Source organism: Bos mutus, chromosome 10, assembly GCF_027580195.1.
Source record: "Bos mutus isolate GX-2022 chromosome 10, NWIPB_WYAK_1.1, whole genome shotgun sequence".
Taxonomy (NCBI): Eukaryota; Metazoa; Chordata; class Mammalia; order Artiodactyla; family Bovidae; genus Bos; species Bos mutus.
Window position 1 is genome coordinate 17369832 of NC_091626.1, and position 19455 is coordinate 17389286.

A 19455-nucleotide genomic window follows, 5' to 3' on the forward strand; every position below is an offset into this window, starting at 1 on the left:
TGCTGCATTTGATCTGTGGGCTAGAATTTGCCAATCTTTGATCTAGAGCCGTGAATAAATGTAGTGAATAAGTTGCTAGGCCTTTGAAAGTTACATCTGAAAGCAGTGTAGAATAGTAGAGTAGCTAAAAGGTAAGATAAACTAATCTCTCTTTTTATCTTGGATAGAAAAAATATTGTGGCAAATTATGAGAATAAACTTGAATGTAGGTTATGAAAGAAATCTAAATTGGATTATTTAGATGATTTGTTAGTACTTAAGGAATTGATCACAAGGAGGCATTATTAGTTCACTAACAATAATTTGTGCCAGACAAAATTAGGTTACTATTTTAGATATCATAAGTAGACCTTCTCAGACGAATACTATAGAGAGCAGTGTTTTGGTATCTAAGCGAAGCACTGAGTGAAGTCTTTTATGATAGCACATTGAGTAAATTGTATGACAACATCAGATCAGATCAGATCAGTCGCTCAGTCGTGTCTGACTCTTTGCGACCCCATGAATCCCAGCACGCCAGGCCTCCCTGTCCATCACCAACTCCCGGAGTTCACTCAGACTCATGTCCATCGAGTCAGTGATGCCATCCAGCCATCTCATCCTCTGTCGTCCCCTTCTCCTCCTGGCCCCAATCCCTCCCAGCATCAGAGTCTTTTCCAATGAGTCAACTCATCACATGAGGTGGCCAGAGTACTGGAGTTTCAGCTTTAGCATCATTCCTTCCAAAGAAATCCCAGGGCTGATCTCCTTCAGAATGGACTGGTTGGATCTCCTTGCAGTCCAAGGGACTCTCAAGAGTCTTCTCCAACACCACAGTTCAAAAGCATCAATTCTTCAGCGCTCAGCTTTCTTCACAGTCCAACTCTCACATCCATACATGACCACAGGAAAAACCATAGCCTTGACTAGACGGATCTTTGTTGGCAAAGTAATGTCTCTGCTTTTGAATATCCTATCTAGGTTGGTCATAACTTTCCTTCCAAGGAGTAAGCGTCTTTTAACTTCATGCTGCAGTCACCATCTGCAGTGATTTTGGAGCCCAGAAAAATAAAGTCTGACACTGTTTCCACTGTTTCCCCATCTATTTCCCATGAAGTGGTAGGACTGGATGCCATGATCTTCGTTTTCTGAATGTTGAGCTTTAAGCCAACTTTTTCACTCTCCACTTTCACCTTCATCAAGAGGCTTTTAGTTCCTCTTCACTTTCTGCCATAAGGGTGGTGTCATCTGCATATCTGAGGTTATTGATATTTCTCCAGGCAATCTTGATTCCAGCTTGTGTTTCTTCCAGCCCAGCATTTCTCATGATGTACTCTGCATATAAGTTAAATAAACAGGGTGACAATATACAGCCTTGACGAACTCCTTTTCCTATTTGGAACCAGTCTGTTGTTCCATGTCCAGTTCTAACTGTTGCTTCCTGACCTGCATACAAATTTCTCAGGAGGCATGTCAGGTGGTCTGGTATTCCCATCTCTTGAAGAATTTTCCACAGTTTATTGTGATCCACACAGTCAAAGGCTTTGGCATAGTCAATAAAGCAGAAATAGGTGTTTTTCTGGAACTCTCTTGCTTTTTTGATGATCCAGCAGATGTTGGCAATTTGATCTCTGGTTCCTCTGCCTTTTCTAAAACCAGCTTGAACATCAGGAAGTTCACGGTTCACGTATTGCTGAAGCCTGGCTTGGAGAATTTTGAGCATTACTTTACTAGAGTGTGAGATGAGTGCAATTGTGCAGTAGTTTGAGCATTCTTTGGCATTGCCTTTCTTTGGGATTGGAATGAAAACTGACCTTTTCCAGTCCTGTGGCCACTGCTGAGTTTTCCAAATTTGCTGGCATATTGAGTGCAGCACTTTCACAGCATCATCTTTCAGGATTTGGAATAGCTCAACTGGAATTCCATCACCTCCACTAGCTTTGTTCATAGTGATGCTTCCTAAGACCCACTTGACTTCACATTCCAGGATGTCTGGCTCTAGGTGAGTGATCACACCATCGTGATTATCTGGGTCGTGAAGATCTTTTGTATTCTTGCCATCTCTTCTTAATATCTTCTGCTTCTGTTAGGTCCATACCATTTCTGTCCTTTATCAAGCTCATCTTTGCATGAAATGTTCCTTTGGTATCTCTGATTTTCTTGAAGAGATCCCTAGTCTTTCCCATTCTGTTGTTTTCCTCTATTTCTTTGCATTGATCGCTGAAGAAGGCTTTCTTATCTCTTCTTGCTATTCTTTGGAACTCTGCATTCAGATGTTTTTATCTTTCCTTTTCTCCTTTGCTTCTCACTTCTCTTCTTTTCACAGCTATTTGTAAGGCCTCCTCAGACAGCCATTTTGCTTTTTTGCATTTCTTTTCTATGGGAATGGTCTTGATCCCTATCTCCTGTACAATGTCACGAACCTCATTCTATAGTTCATCAGGCACTCTATCTATCAGATCTAGGCCCTTAAATCTATTTCTCACCTCCACTGTATGACAACATAGTTAAGTGGATTTGTGATTCAGTTATACCTACAGAACAGAAATTAATGGATTAATGGCCAATCTGCAGAGAAATCTGTACTGGGGTGTTGTGAGGCTTTTTGCTCAGTCTCATTCTCTTAAACATGTTTAAGTATTGACTAATTGAGAGCATTATATTATTCTAATAAAATATATAAATGACAAACTAGGGAAGTTAGAAATCCTGATATACCAGTTGATCAAATCAGAATCCAAAAGAAGCTCAATAATCTAAAACAAGGTTTGGCAAACTACAGCCTGTGAGCCAAATCCACCCCACAGCCTGTTTTTTTTGTTTGGTTTTTTTTTTTGTTTTGTTTGTTTTCATAGCTCTCAAGCTGTGAATGGTTTTTATATTTGTGAAACACTGTGAAAAAGAATATGTGCTGGAGATTTTATATGGATCACAAAGCTTTAGATATTTGCTATCTGGCTCTTTGTATAAAAACTTTTCCAACTTCTAATCTATAAATAGAAGCAGAATTTCACAAGATGAAAAATAGATAAATTGAAAATTCTAGACTTAACTTCTTAACAACAAACATGACAGTTCTCAGCCAAATGCAGAGTTGGGGGAAAGAGAATTAGCATGTGTGAAAAAGACTTGCGTTGAAATTGGTAAGTCCAAATTGAGTTAATTATGAAATATGATTGTTCAAAGTTAATATGCCTTAAAACAATATTCATTTATAGAAATAGAGAATTTAGAAAAATGGACAATAGTCCCATTTTTTCTTTGTTAAATTATACCTGAACTATTAGTTTTAGAAAGATGATTGCAAACAAACATTTCCAGAAAACCTAGCACAATTCATTGACAAAGAAGATGTTACCGTAGTCTTCAAATATTTTTATGACTGTACAAAAAAGGAAGGAATAGACACATTTTTAAAAATTAATTTATTTTAATTGGAGGCTAATTACTTTACAATATTGTGGTGATTTTTGCCATACATTGACATGAATCAGCCATGGGTGTACATGTGTTCCCCATCCTGAACTCCCCTCCCACCTCCCTCCCCATCCCATCCCTCTGGGTCATCCCAGTGCACTGACCCTGAGTGCCTTGTCTCATGCATTGAACCTGGACTGGCAATCTATTTCACATGTGGTAATATACATGTTTCAATGCTCTTCTCTCAAATTGTCCCACCTTCACCTTCTCCCACAGAGTCCAAAAGTCTGTTCTTTACATCTGTGTCTCTTTTGCTGTCTCACATATAGGGTCATCGTTACCATCTTTCTAAATTCCATATATATGCGTTAGTATACTGTATTGGTGTTTTTCTTTCTGACTTACTTCACTCTGTATAATAGGCTCCAGTTTCATCCACCTCATTAGTACTGATTCAAATGTATTCTTTTTAATAGCTGAGTAATATTCCATTGTGTATATGTACCACAGCTTTCTTATCCATTCGTCTGCTGATGGACATCAAGGTTGCTTCCATGTCCCGGCTATTATAAACAGTGCTGTGATGAGCATTGGGGTTACACGTGTCTCTTTCAATTCTGGTTTCCTCAGTGTATGCCCAGCAGTGAGATTGCTGGGTCATATGGCAGTTCTAAAATAGACACATTTTGAAGGACTAGAACAAGGACCATTGTATAGAAAATTCCACCTCCCAGAATTTTTTATTTCCAAGGCAGTATTTTGTGAATGCAGGAGCTATTCTCACAGTTCTGAAGTAGACACAGTATCTAAAGTTTCCACCTCAAACTCACATGTATTTGGCTTCATATGAACTTGTTTACAATTTGTTCTCCAAAACATGAGGCAGCCTGTCCGAGGTGGAAGTGAGTGTCCTGTTGTGGTAGCCATGACTAATGCCCCCAGTGTGTTCTTACGTCTTCCAGGTGGAAAGATGGTATTTCCCTTTCCCATGGAGTTAAACGTGGTCATGCACCTTGCTTTGGTCAGTGAAATGTGAGCAGAAGTAATGTACATAATTTTCAGACAGAAGCATTTAAAGGCCAAAGTGCAATTTTCTGGGCTTTTCTCCCATGTGGTGGTCATTGTGAAAGCATATATTGAGTCAAAGATGCCATCAAGTCATACCTAGGAACACTTAGCCTACTACATGGAGAACAGTTGGGGTGTTCTTTGCATGATTAAGAAACAAACTTTTCTTATTGTAAGCCAGTGTGAGTTTTAAAGTTATTATGGTGGTATAACCTATCCTGTTCTGGCTTTTTCTCCCCTAATGTGTAGTATGGGGGTTGCAAACAAGATGGAGGAGGGAAGCATCACTACGAACAAAACTAGTGGAAGTGATGGAATTCCAGTTGAGCTATTTCAAATCCTAGAAGATGATGCTGTGAAAGAGCTGCACTCAATATGCCAGCACATTTGGAAAACTCAGCAGTGGCCACAGGACTAGAAAAGGTCAGTTTTCATTCCAATCTCAAAGAAAGGCAATGCCAAAGAATGTTCAGACTACCGCACAATTGCACTCATCTCACACACTAGCAAAGTAATTCTACAAATTCTCCAAGCCAGGCTTCAACAGTACATGAACCAGGAACTTCCAGATGTTCCAGCTTGAACTGCATTTAGAAAAGACAGAGGAACCAGATATCAAATTGCCAGTATCCTTTGGATCATCGAAAAAGCAAGAGAGTTCCAGAAAAACATCTACTTCTGCTTTATTGACTATGCCAAAGCTTTGACTGTGTGGATCGCAACAAACTGGAAAATTCTTCAAAGAGATGGGAATACCAGGCCACCTGACCTGCCTCCTGAGAAATCTGTATGCAGGTCAGGAAGCAACAGAACTAGATATGGAACAATAGACTGGTTCCAAATCAGGAAAGGAGTACATCAAGGCTGTATATTGAAATCCTGCTTATTTAACTTATATGTAGCATACATCATGCAAAATGCCGGGCTGGATGAAACACAAGCTGAAATGAAGATTGTCAGGAGAAATATCTATAATCTCAGATATGCAGATGACACCACCCTTATGGCAGAAAGTGAAGAAGAACTAAAGAGCCTCTTGATGAAAGTGAAAGAGGAGAGTGAGAAAGTTGGCATAAAGCTCAACATTCTGAAAACTAAGATCACAGCATCCGGTCCCATCACTTCATGACAAATAGATGGGGAAACAATGGAAACAGTGACTTTATTTTCTTGGGCTCCAAAATCACTGCAGATGGTGACAGCAGCCATGAAATTAGAAGAAGCTTGCTCCTTGGAAGAAAGGCTATGACCAACCTAGACAGCATATTAAAAAGCAGGGACATTACTTTACCAACAAAAGTCAGTCTAGTCAAAGCTATAGTTTTTCCAGTAGTCATATATGGATGGATGTGAGAGTTGGACTATAAAGAAAGCTGAGCACCTAAGAATTGATGCTTTTGAACTGTATTGTTGGAGAAGACTCTTGAGAGTCCCTTGGACTACAAGGAGATCCAACCAGTTCATCCTGAAGGAAATCAGTCCTGAATAATCATTGGAAGGACTGATGCTGAAGCTGAAACTACATTACTTTGGCCACCTGATGTAAAGAACCAACCAATTGAAAAAGACCCTGATGCTGGGAAAGATTGAAGGCAGGAGGAGAAGGGGATGACACAGGATGACATAGTTGGATGGCATCACCGACTCAATGGACATGAGTTTGAGTAGGCTCCAGGCATTGGTGATGGACAGGGAAGTCTGGCGTACTGCAGTCCATGGGGTCACAAAGAGTTGGACATGACTGAGCGACTGAACTGAACTGAACTGAATGTATAATATGACTATTATCCATGGGCCAGTAGAAGTCAAGTGATATAGCTTCTAATCTTCATTCTGACATTAACTATGACCCTGGAAACATCTGTTTTCTCTGTTAAGAAAAAAAGATTGAAAGAAAAATAAAGAACATTCTCCTCTAGACAAAAGCTCTGTAATTTTAGTCTGTTTTAATATTTAGTATAGTCAAGGAAAACAATGTCTTGAATAACTATTTAAAGTATATGGTTAAAAAACCCACATTGCCATTGTTTTTAAAATTCCACATAATAAATTGCTGATTATATTAGGACTGCTATTATTTATTTTGCAGCAAAATGTCTTCTCATGTAATAAATTCATTGTTTTAGAGCCTTAGAAGTCTGCTAAGAGTGTATAATGTAAGTTATTAAATACCTATTAAATCACTGCTTAGCTGCTGCTAAGTCGCTTCAGTCGTGTCCAACTCTGTGTGACCCCGCAGACGGCAGTCCACCAGGCTCCTCTGTCCATGGGATTCTCTAGGCAAGAATACTGGAGTGGGTTGCCATTTCTTTCTCTGTTAAATCACTATGCTTCTTAATTAATTTAAACCTGTTTCTGTATTGGGTCTTCATGACAAACCACAGTAATGAGGAAAGTGTATGTCTATTTTCAGGCCAGGTAGATCTCTTTCTTTTGCTACATAAAGGATATGGTTTTTGTCACAGAAATTGGATTATTATCATGAAGATGCCTGAATTTTACAATTTTTTTCCTTCTTACCAACAGGTTTATAGCTTATCTTTACAATTAAAGGGGTTTATTTTTGTTTCTAACTTTAGTTACTCTGTAATTATTTGGGCTGAAATACAGTCATCATATTTATACATTTTTAAAACATTGAATATTTGAATTGATTTGGCATCTATCCAGTTTTCCTGGGTTAACTTTCCTTTTAAAGTCCTCCTGCCTTTAATAGAAGCTCAGATTCTTTTTGCAAATCTAATGAAATCATCCATTAAGTATGTATAGTACGTGACCCATACAGTTTCCAGTACTGCTTAAAATTGGCTCTTTGAATAACCAATCTGTTTCTAGTTCACATTCAATACACGAGTCAACAATTGACCATCAATATATTTTGTTCTTTTTAAGTTTTTTTCTGAAACAGGTTATACTTAATAGGTACTAAATCAACATCTACTGAACAAAAGAGTTTAATGTGGTTATTAATTCAGCTATTTTATGAAACTAGGAACCAAGGTTCTGAATTTCTTATTTAGTTTATTTCTCCTCATTACCTCTGTTCAGCCTTTAAACATTAAGAACAACTATTTTCCATATTGTCAAATATACTTTAAATTCACCAAAAATCACATAAATTTTCATTCCCTTTTAAAGAACTAAATTGTATGGCAGATTACTGCTAAATTTTGACCTCACTTTTTTCATCTGTCTAAAGCCAGTAAAACACATATAAATATATCCTGATTATAAAAATGCAAACCCCATTTCTCACCAATGACCCCTGGTTCTGATCCTGGCTTTGACCTTGTATAAGTTTCTAAACTTCTCATTGTTCATTTCCTCATTTTTAAAATTTGAGTCCTCCAGTGGATGTATTTCTGATTACCTTTTTAACTCGGAGATAGTTTGCTTTGTGTATTTTTTATTTACTTCTTTAGTCTAAGTCCTTTGTTTTCAGGAGCATTTATAATGGCTCACACCCTAGAATACATTTTTGTGCCTCTTTGACTTTCCTTAATTCTAATTCTAATGTATATACTGATCAGGATGCTCTAGGCTGTTGTTGTTCAGTCACTGAGTTGTATCTGACTCTTTGCGACCCCATGGACCACAGCACACCAGGCTTACCTGTCCTTCACTATCACCTGGAGTTTGCTCAAACTCATGTCCATTGAGTCAGTGATGTTATCTAAGCATCTCATCCTTTGCCACCTCCTTCTCCTCTTGCCCTCAATCTTTCCCAGCATCAGGGTCTTTTCCAGTAAGTCAGCTCTTCACATCAGGTGGCCAAGGTATTGGAGATTCATTTTCATCATCAGTCCTTCCAATGAATATTCAGTACTGATTTCCTCTAGGATTGACTGGTTTGATCTCCTTACTGTCCAAGGGACTCTCAAGAATCTTCTCCAGCACCACAGATCAAAGGCATCAATTCTTCAGCACTCAGTCTTCTTTATGGTTCAACTCTCACATCTATACATGCCTACTGGAAAAACCAGAGCTTTGACTACACAGACCTATGAGGGCAAAAGGAGTCTCTAGTTTTTAATATACTGTCTATGTTTGTCATAACTTTTCTTCCAATGAGTAAGTGTCTTTTAATTTCATGGCTGCAGTCACTGTCCATAGTGATTTTAGAGCCCAAGAAAATAAAATCTGTCACTGTTTTCACTATTTCCCCATCTGTTTGCCATGAAGTGATGGGACCAGATGCCATGATCTTCATTTTTTTGAATGTTGAGAGCTTTTTCAGTATCCTCTTCCACCTTCACCAGAGGCTCTTTAGTTCCTCTTCACTTTCTGCTATGAGGGTGGTATAATCTGCGTATCTGAGGTTGTCGATATTTCTCCCAGCAATCTTGATTTCAGCTTGTGAGTCATCCAGCCTGGCATTTTGCACAGAAGTTAAAAAAGCAGGGTGACAAAATGTAGCCTTGATGTACTCCTTTCCCAATTTTGAAACAGTCAGTTGTTCCATGTCCAGTTCTAACTGTTGCTTCTTGACCTGCATACAAGTTTCTCAGGAGACAGGTAAAAAGGTCTGGTATTCCCATCTCTTTAAGAATTTTGAAGTTTGTTGTGATCCACACAGTCAAAGACTTTAGCGTAGTCAATGAAGCAGAAGTAGATATGTTTTTGGAATTCCTTTGTTTTTTATATGATCCAACAGATGTTGGCAATTTGATCTCTAGTTCCTCTGCCTTTTCTAAATCCAGCTTGAACATCTGGAAGTTCTCGGTTTAAATACCACTGAAGCCTAGCTTGAAGGATTTTGAACATTACTTTGATAGCATGTGAAATGACCACAATCACATGGTAGTTTGAACATTCATTGGCCTTGCCCTTCTCTGGGATTGGAATGAAAACTGACCTTTTCCAGTCCTGTGGCCACTGCTGAGTTTTCCAAATTTGCTGGCATATTGAATGCAGCACTTTCACAGCATCAGCTTTTAGCATTTGAAATAGCTCACCTGGAATTCTATCACCTCCACTAGCTTTGTTCATAGTAATTGTTCCTAAGGCTCACTTAACTTCACACTCCAGGATGTCTGGCTCTAGGTGAGTGACCACACCATTGTGGTTATCTGGGTCATTAAGACCTTTCTTCTATAGCTCTTCTGTATATTCTTGCCACTTCTTCTTAATCTCTTTTACTTCTGTTAGGTCTTTGCTGTTTCTGTTCTTTATTGTGCCCATCTTTGCATGAAATGTTCTCTTGGTATCTCTAATATTTTTGACAAGATCTCTAGTCTTTCCCATTCTATTGTTTTCCTCTATTTTTTTGCATTGTTCACTTAAGAAGGCTTTCTTATCTCTCCTTGCTATTCTCTGAATCTCCGCATTCACTTGGCTATATCTTTCCCTTTCTCCTTTGGCTTTTGCCTCTCTTCTTTTCTCAGCTATTTGTAAGGCCTCCTCAGACAACCAGTTTGCCTTCTTGCATTTCTTTTCTTCCTATACAATGTTACAAACCTCTGTCCATAGTTCTTCAGGCATTCTGTCTACCAAATCTAATCCTTTGAATTTATTTGTCACCTCTACTGTATAATTATAAGGGATTTGATTTAGATCATATCTGAAAAGTCTTGTGGTTTTCCCTACTTTCTTCAGTTTAAGGCTGAATTTTGCAATAAGGAGTTCAGCTCCAGGTCTTGTTTTTGCTGTTTAGAGCTTCTCCATCTTACAGTAACAACTTCTCTAATCTCAGTGGATTAAACCAACAAAGCTTATTTCATGCTCATGCTATCAGTCTGTCCATTTTATGTGGTCTGAGAACTTTACTCTGTGTTGTCCTCATTCCACGACCAAGGCCTTCAAAGTGCCCATCCTTTGGAGCTTTGCAAATTCTGTACCAGCAGTGAGAGAGGAAATAGCCAAATCATACATTGTCTTTGAAATTTTCTACCCAGAAGTAACACATATCACTTTTGTCCATACGACATTGGCCAAAGCAATTCACATGACCACACCTGACTTTAAGAGGACATGAAGTGCCATCTGACTATATGGCCAGGATGTAAGAAGACATAGGAATATTTGGTGAACAACTCTTGTGACTATCCATTATATTTTAAATCAAGTGTTAACTTCTGGTAGAAATATAAATTAGTACTACACTTATGGAGTACTTTTGCAAACACAGCAAAAGCCCTAGAAATATGTCTACCATTTGATTTAATGGTTTCAGTTTTAGGAAATTATTGAACAGTTGTGGGCTTCCCTGTGGCTCAGATCAGGAGCCAGTGGCTCAGATCTGCCTGCAAATCAGGAGACCTGAATTTGATCCCTGGGTTGGGAAGATCCCCTGGAGAAGGGAATGGCAACTCACTCCAGTATTCTTGCCTGGAGAATCCCATGGACAGAAGAGCCTGGCAGGCTACAGTTCATGGGGTCACAAAGAGTCAGACACAACTGAGGAACTTACACAGTCACAGTCATAGAGATGTACATTTAATAATTCATTCTTTGAATATTATATTTACTGCATATCTACTATGTGCTGGGTAGCTGATATGGTCCATACCTTCATGGAGCTATCTATTTGCAGGAAAGAGAAGAGATAGTACCAGAGATAATTTAAATGAAAGAGGTTAAGGGCTATGACTGGCAATTATAGGGTGGTATGAGAGCATTCTACTCTTCAACTCACTTCCATTAAATTTTTAATTTCAGGTTTTATAAATTGTATTTCTGAAAATGTTCTCCTTCAAATGTACTGAATTACTTTTTATAGTTTTCTGTCTCTGAAGATATTTTCAAGTTTGTCTTTCATGAAGAAATTGTTTTCTCAAATTATGACATCATTTTAATATCAAATCTTTTGATATTAAAATTATGAGTTACATGCCTATAATTTACTTTATTAAAAATTTTCCAATCCTTAGGGTGAAAAATCATGATCCAGATTGTATATGCAGATTGCAACATTTAAAAATTTGTTTATAGTGAATATCATAATGTGATGGAAAAATTATGATATTTGAGTTAGGGTTTTGGGATTATGACTACTTTTTAAAAGTTTTTCTAAACTGTAATGTTATTACAGTAAAGTTTCATAGTTTTTAGAATGGAAGAAATTAGACTGGCCAAATCAACTTTAAAACAAAGTAATGATATTAATGGAGAATAATTTATTAATATCCATAGAAATTTTTTAAAAGCTTTCACAATTGTATTGTCATTTAAAAAAAACTCTGCTTTGCAACAATAAATTAAATAGATTGTTAGAAGCATGATTTTCATCTTCATGATAAAAACTTTATTAAAAATCTCCATGTAAAACTACAGTACAAAGAAAAGTTATACAGTCCTGCATCGCACTCCCTTTTGTTATAATCTTATTAATTTATGTCTGATTGTTCAGGGTCTTGGCTGCTGTGCGTGGCTTTCTCTAGTTGTGTGAGTGGGGGCACTCTCAGTTGTGGTGCACGGGCTTCTCATTGCAGTGGCTGCTCTTGTTGCGGAGCGTGGGCTTTAGGGCATGCAGGCTTCGGTCGTGGTGGCACGTAGGTTCGATAGTTGCGTTTCGCAGGCTTTAGAGCACAAGCTCAATAGTTGTGGCACGCGGGCTTAGTTGCTTCATGACATGTGGAATCTTCCTGGACCAGGGATTGAACCGTAACCCATGTCTCCTGCATTAGCAGGTGAATTCTTTACCACTGAGCCACCAGGGAAGCCCCCTGCTCTCCCTTTCTTCTTTCTCTTCTCAGTCTTTTTCTTGTATTATTTAGGTTTATCTCACATCAAGAGTTGGGAGTAGAGTTAAGAATGCACAGTTTTCTTTTCAAATTAAGTTGGAAGAAGAAAATAAAGAGGAACACACTGACTTTTTCTTTGAGGGCATATTTCCTATTAGCAAGTAGTATGGCTCTCACAAAGAAAATCAGACTTGGAGAACTGAAGATATTTAGCATCAAAAAAGGTTAAATACTTAACAATACTTTTTTACATTTTTCTTTTAGGAAGAAGAAAGGCGTATGGCATCTGTTGTAGCCAAAAAAGAGGAAGAGAAGAAGCGGGAAAGTCAAAAGCAATCTTTGCTTAAGGTATTGTCTCTGGTGTCTACATTCATGTATGTGTGCACACACACACACGTACACACACTCACACATACTGAAGCTAGCTTGCTAATCAGCTAGAAAAGTGGTTTCCAAACTGCAAATTTTTCATTCCTTTTGATAGTGTTTTTAATAAACAGACACCCTTAAAACATAAAAAATCCTGTACTTCTGAAATACAATATAATGTAATGTACAATATAAAATAAATGCGAAAATGAGAAATTATAAAAGGAAGAGATTAAAGTATATATATATAACAGAAGTTAACCTTATTTCCACACCAGTACATCACCTTGTATATCCTCCTGGCATTTAAATTTCATTTTGGAAACCACTGTAGTAAACTGTCATCTTTAGTGATATATTTTAACAAGCTCTGCTACATGGGTTTATTTTTTTGATGGCTTTTTATTTATTTATTTTTATTTTATTTTATTTTTAAACTTTACATAATTGTATTAGTTTTGCCAAATATCAAAATGATCCGATGGCTTTTTAAATTAAAAAAAATCTTTGTTAGCTTCTCCATTAGAGAGGTGGTAGAGATTTTGAGGAGTATAGAAATTAAAGGTTTTTTTGAACTTGTTTGAAATGATTTAGCATATCAGATATTACTGTCCTTAAAAGGTTTTCGGGATAACAAAGTTACATATAGCAAACTTAGGAAACAAGAGAACTTACTGGGGTGATGGAAATGTTACAGGTTAACATTTATGCATTTGTCAGAACTGATCGAAGAGTACACTTGAATCTGTGTGTTTTACTTTGTGAAAACTACTCCTAAATTAACAAACAAAACAAACTTGGTCCCAAGTCCTCTCAGCTCCACTCTATTAGGAACTGGGCCACACAGCAGGAGGTGAGTGGCAGGCAAACGACCGAGGCTTCATCTGTGTTTATAGCTGTTCATCTCAGTTGAGATGTCAGTGTCTTCCATCACCCCCAGATGGGACTGTCTGGTTGCAGGAAAACAAACTTAGAGCTCCCACTGATCCTGCATTCCATGAGATGTATAATTATTTCATTATATATCACAATGTATGATAATTTAGAAATAAAGCACACAATAAATACAATGTACTTGAACATTCCCCAAACCACGCCCCCCATCCTGGTCCATGAAAAGATTGTCTTCCATTAAACTCGTCTCCAGTACCCAAAAATGTTGGGGACTGCTGTTTCTGAGGGACAGGAAGGGTGTATAGACATCCATCTTTAGTCCTGTTGCTTTTCTATCTTTCTATTTTCTTTTCAATCTTTAAAATGAATGGAAGTGATAGTGATGACATATACTGGTGTGGTATTGCTTGGTTTATAAAGAATAGACTCAAGTGGCAGAAGCTGAAAGTTGGCATCTTCTAAAATAACTATCACTTTAACACAAATTTGACAGACTGTCCTCTAGCTATAGTCGTGATTGTACTAATATGCCAGATGCATCCATGATCTTTGAACATAAATTTTTTTTGGGAGGGGAACCCTCTTTTGCCTTATAGAATATTTGTCTTTCCTTTGTTCTTCTTTTTCCTGCCCCACAGGCACTTAGAGCCCTTGCTGGCCCCTCTAACCAGTCAGTGGTCCCCACCTGACCCCAGATTGCACTCTTGTTTTAAACTATATCTTCCCTTTTCTTGACTTCGGTGAAAATACCCATTTTCTTTGTCAGCCTGGGGTTGATCTGATTTTAACAACTCAGTTAAAGAAAGCTTAACTTTGGGGTTGGTATAGAAAAGTGCTTGCGTTTTCAGAGTATCTTGTTATAAATTTAACATACTGAGTGGTGTATACTTTTGTGCCTTTTTTCTAAGCACTGCTACATCTACCTCATTAAGAATATTTATTTTTGCCAACTCCAAGTCAGCCAGAAAGCCACATGCATGGCGTCAGCATGATAGCCATCTGCCATTAACTCACTGCCCCTGCCTCTTTCAAAATAGCCTTGGCACTGAGTGAAAATAATGGTATTGTGTAGATTAAGAATTGGGTTGTCCCAAGTCATCTGCAAATAATTGAAATAGAATCCTTTAAGATAAGATGCCTTCTTATCATAGATTTGGGGGGGAAATTTATAGTAGAATGTCAAATGCCTTCTTGCTTTAGATAAGGACATACATAAAATGTCAAGAAGTCTTAGAAGTATACACATACTAAGTGGAACCCATTTAATTATATAAACACATTTCAAATACCAAGCAATAGAAAAAAGAACCCATGTTAAAGACATTTTTAAACGCAGAAATAGAACTTTAAAAATGTTTAGTTGTAATTAAGCTTTGTCACCAGTTTTAATTCCTAAACAGTGCCATTTCTACATCTAAAATTTTGGAAGGCAGAGAAGTGGAGCTAAACATAAGTGTTCTGCATGTGTGGATGCGCTGAGGGAACGGGCAGAGAATCTTCCCGACAGCCTTCCCTGGTTCCAAAGGGAGCAGATGAAGAGGGGCAGTATCACACCGATGATTTTTCACTAGATGATTGTTCTCTGAGTAAAGATAAAAAGGGAGGTGTCTATTTTCAGCACTCTGATTTAATCAACATACCATTTAGAAGTTGTGTTAGTTGCTCAGTCATATCTGACTCTTTGTGGCCATATGGACTGTAACCTACCAGGATCCTCAGTCCATGGGATTCTCCAGGCAAGAATACTGGAATGGGTTACCATTTCCTCCTCCAGGAGATCCTCCCTACCCAGGGATTGAACCCGGGCCTCCCGAATTGTGGGCAGATTCTTTACCATCTGAGTTACGAGGTTTGATAATGGATAATCTAAGATGCTACTAGTTATCTAGAAATGTTTCAACCTAGTACAATTTCTTTTAATAGTCTATATATGTTTGTTAATTTTCAGACATTGTAATTTATACTGTGAAGCTTAAAACACTGATCAATCTCTCTTTTCTCCCTCTCTCCGAGATCACTCCACCATATTTGCCATAATTATTGGTTAAAAAGATTAAAATATTGTCAGGTTTTCTTACTATCTTTAAGCACAAAGACATAATTTAAACTTCACATAACACTTGAGTCCCCTGGAGGAGGAAGTGGAAACCCACCCCAGTATTCTTTCTTGGACAATCCCATGGACAGAGGAGCCTGGAAGGCTACAATTCATGGGTTGCAAGAAGTAGGACATGACTAAAGCAACTTAGCACACATGCAAATGTAACATTTGAGTATATCAATTTCCATCAAGTTAAACCTGTAAATAGTGAAATTTTTTTATGTCCAGTGGGAGTAATTGTTATTTGTATATACTTTTTTTAAGAATAATAGAGCATTTTTGAGATGTTTGAATGCATAGGTTGAATAAAGGCTGCTTATACCATGTTTTAGAATACATATTTGGTAGCTGCTTTAAGTAATTGACTCCTTTTAAAGATGTGATAAGTAGTACAAACAATATGCTCCTTGGATTCTCCTGCTACAGAAATGGCATTATGTAATTCTTGTCACAATGAACTTTTTCATAGGAGAAGAAAAGGTTAACAATTAACAATGTAGCTCGAAAGTGGGACTTGCAACAGCATCGAATAACCAGTATTGCTATAAATCAAGACAGAAGAGATTCTGACTCTCAGGACCACTGTCAGAACGATGGAAGCACCGTCTCTACATTTCCAGAGGAAGCAGGGTATGCAGTGGTGTTCTTTTGGGATATTAGTATCTTTGGAGAAATGAATTTGGAGCAGAAATGGGGAAATATTTTACATATAATTATTTTAAAATAGTTTTCTTAAGAAAACCTACTGAAATTAGCAATAGGTTTTAAAAGTTAAGGTGAAACTATTGAAAATATAGGCTTGCCCCTAATTTAAGAACGCTTTGAAAGTGAAAGTGAAAGTGAAGTCGCTCAATCTTGTCCGACTCTGCGACCCCATGGACTGTAGCCTACCAGCCTCCTCCCTCCATGGGATTCTCCAGGCAAGAGTACTGGAGTGGGTTGCCAGAACCCTTTAGTAGTTTTTTATTTTTCTTAGGAATAAATCTAGATTACTTAATATAGCCTGTAAGGCCATCTACCCACCTTACCTATCTTGTCCCATAGTATCAGCCATTCTGTTCTTGTGCTGCAGCCTCAGTGATTCCCAATTCCCAAAAACATCCTACCTTAGAACCCTTCTTCTACAAACAGATCTATTCTCCCCTGCCCTGCTTCCTTCACCCTGCCCTGGCTAACTGCAGTTCAGCCTGGAGATCTTGACTTCAACCCTCACTTCCCCTGAAAAGTCTTTCCTAATGACTTCCCAGAGAGTGGGCTAGATCAGATACCTTTTTTTCTCAATGAATTCCCAATTCCCAATTTCCCAATTTCCCAATTCCCAATTTCCCAATTCCCAAATTCCCAATGAATTCCCAATTCCCAAATTCCCAATTCCCAAATTCATTTTTTCTCAATGAATTCCCTCACTTCCCCTGAAAAGTCTTTCCTAATGACTTCCCAGAGGGTGGGCTAGATCAGATACCTTTTTTTCTCCCAGTACTCTGCACTTCCCCTTGTTAGCACTTATGAGCATTAATAACCACTGGGTAGTTAGAAAAAAGGAGAAGAGGGCAGCAGAGGATGAGATGGTTGGATGGCATCACCAACTCAACGGACATGAATTTGAACAAACTCCAGGAGACAGTGAAGGACACAGGGGCCTGTCGTGCTATATAGTCCATGGGGTCGCACAGTCGGACACAACTTAGCGACTGAACAACAACATGAATAGTTGTTTTGTATCTGTCTTCCCCACTAGAATGTAAAATCCTGATTGTGTTAACCTTTGTTGTTTCCCCATTAGCTAGCACAAATCCTTACTACTTAACTATCAGTGTTAAGCAATTTGGCATAAAACATAAATAGTTACTCCAGTTGCAATCTATAGTATCTGTCTTTTCCAGTGGCTCACAGCCTTTTCCTTCTATGACATACAGATCATATAACACATATCCCTTGGTTTATGAACAAATCTGAGGACACTATCTAGGCTTAACATATTTCCCTTCTTCTCATACAGGCATACTAGAATCAAGTCAATGAGAGGAATATAAAGCATATATAACTTCATAGTTTGTGTGTCATTTAAAAATGTGTGTGTATATATATACAATTTAAAAAGAAAAGCTAAAACTCAAAGATAGAATGCACTTCAGTTTTGTTTCATTTGATGCACAGTTATCTAATGACCTGACCAAATTCTGAAACACATTTCAAACTAAATATAATATAGCTTTTATTTCAGCTTTTCAGCCAGTATTCTTTCAGCTTTCCATATATGAAGAGTGTAATCAACAGTCATTTAAGAGGAATTAGAATAATATTTTGGAAGTTTACTGTAGTTAGAGTTTGACATATATTTTAAAGACAGACATACTTTAGCAGTTTTAGTTATAAGATTAATTTATATTGACCAGCATACCTCCTTCACCTCACTTGGGTATCCACATGTAGAGTTTCTCAGATCTTTCAGCTAGAAAAATAAGGAAATAAGAATTAACATTTTAATTAAGTGATAACTTATATAATGGATATATCACTTATATTGTCCTGAAACTTTATTTAATATTATTTAAATGTCAAAATAATTCTACTTGTATATAACTATACTTTATAAAATTAAAACTTTATGTCATTGGGCTTTAGATTTATGAAATACTACCCATTAGTTCTATTTCTGATTTATCTTTTCTTTAAAAATATTTTTTCTACCTTAAGAAGGATTCCTAGTTCCAAGTTTATCCAAATGACCTTATAAATTTTATTCTAAGATTTTAATAAGGTTTTAAAATTCCTCCTTTAATACATCAATTTTATTTTTATATATGGTGTTAGGTAAGAGCCTAACTTGATTCCATTCCAATTGACTAGTCAGTTTTCTAATAGCATTCCTCAATTAAATTATTCTCTTTTGTAATGAGAATGTCATTTCATCTTATATTAAGTTCCCATAAATACTGGATATATTTCTGAACTTTCTATTCCATTTCACTAACCTACTTATCTGTTTTAATGCCAATACCAGACTATTTTGATTATTGTCATTTTATAGTTTTAATATCTAGTAAGGGAAATATGCTTTCACTATTTTCAAAGTTTCAATTCTCACACACTTGTTCTTACATATGAGCTTTAAAATCATTTAAATGAAAAGTTAAGAACCTTCTTCAAATGGTATTTAAGTTGTTTATATCAGTAGGATTAACATTTGTAAGATAATAAATCATCACTTTAAAAATCATGGTATATCTCTACATTTTTCAAGTATACTAGGGAGCTAACTAGGGAAGTGTTGAGATGTTGAAGGAAAATTCTGAGGAACTAAAGGAAGTTAGTTCTTTCATGCAAAGATAGGCTCGATAAAGGACAGAAATGGTATGGACCTAACAGAAGCAGAAGATATTAAGAAGAGATGACAAGAATACAGAAGAACTGTACAAAAAAGATCTTCACTACCCAGATAATCACGATGGTGTGATCACGCACCTAGAGCCAGACATCCTGGAATGTGAAGTTAAGTGGGCCTTAGGAAGCATCACTACGAATAAAGCTAGTGGAGGTGATGGAATTCCAGTTGACCTATTTCAAATCCTGAAAGATGATGCTGTGAAAGTGCTGCACTCAATGTACCAGCAAATTTGGAAAACTCAGCAGTGGCCACAGGACTGGAAAAGGTCAGTTTTCATTCCAATCCCAAAGAAAGGCAATGCCAAAGAATGCTCAAACTACCGCATAATTGCACTCATCTCAATGCTAGTAAAGTAATGCTCAAAATTCTCCAAGCCAGGCTTCAGCAATACATGAACCGTGAACTTCCAGATGTTCAAGCTGGTTTTAGAAAAGGCAGAGGAACCAGAGATCAAATTGCCAACATCTGCTGGATCATGGAAAAAGCAAGAGAGTTCCAGAAAAACATCTATTTCTGCTTTATTGACTATGCCAAAGCCTTTGACTGTGTGGATC

General features: G+C 37.3%; 1 protein-coding gene across 4 annotated transcripts in view; it reads left to right on the forward strand.

Moving 5' to 3' along the window:
- Positions 1 to 19455, forward strand: part of LRRC49 (leucine rich repeat containing 49) — a 149449-nt gene that overhangs the window by 89878 nt on the left and 40116 nt on the right. For all 4 annotated transcript variants that reach the window (XM_070378500.1, XM_005911159.3, XM_005911160.2 and 1 more), the window contains 2 exons: positions 12414 to 12497; positions 15983 to 16143. In XM_070378500.1, coding sequence (XP_070234601.1) covers positions 12414 to 12497; positions 15983 to 16143 — 245 coding nt within the window. The remainder of the gene's footprint in view (positions 1 to 12413; positions 12498 to 15982; positions 16144 to 19455) is intronic.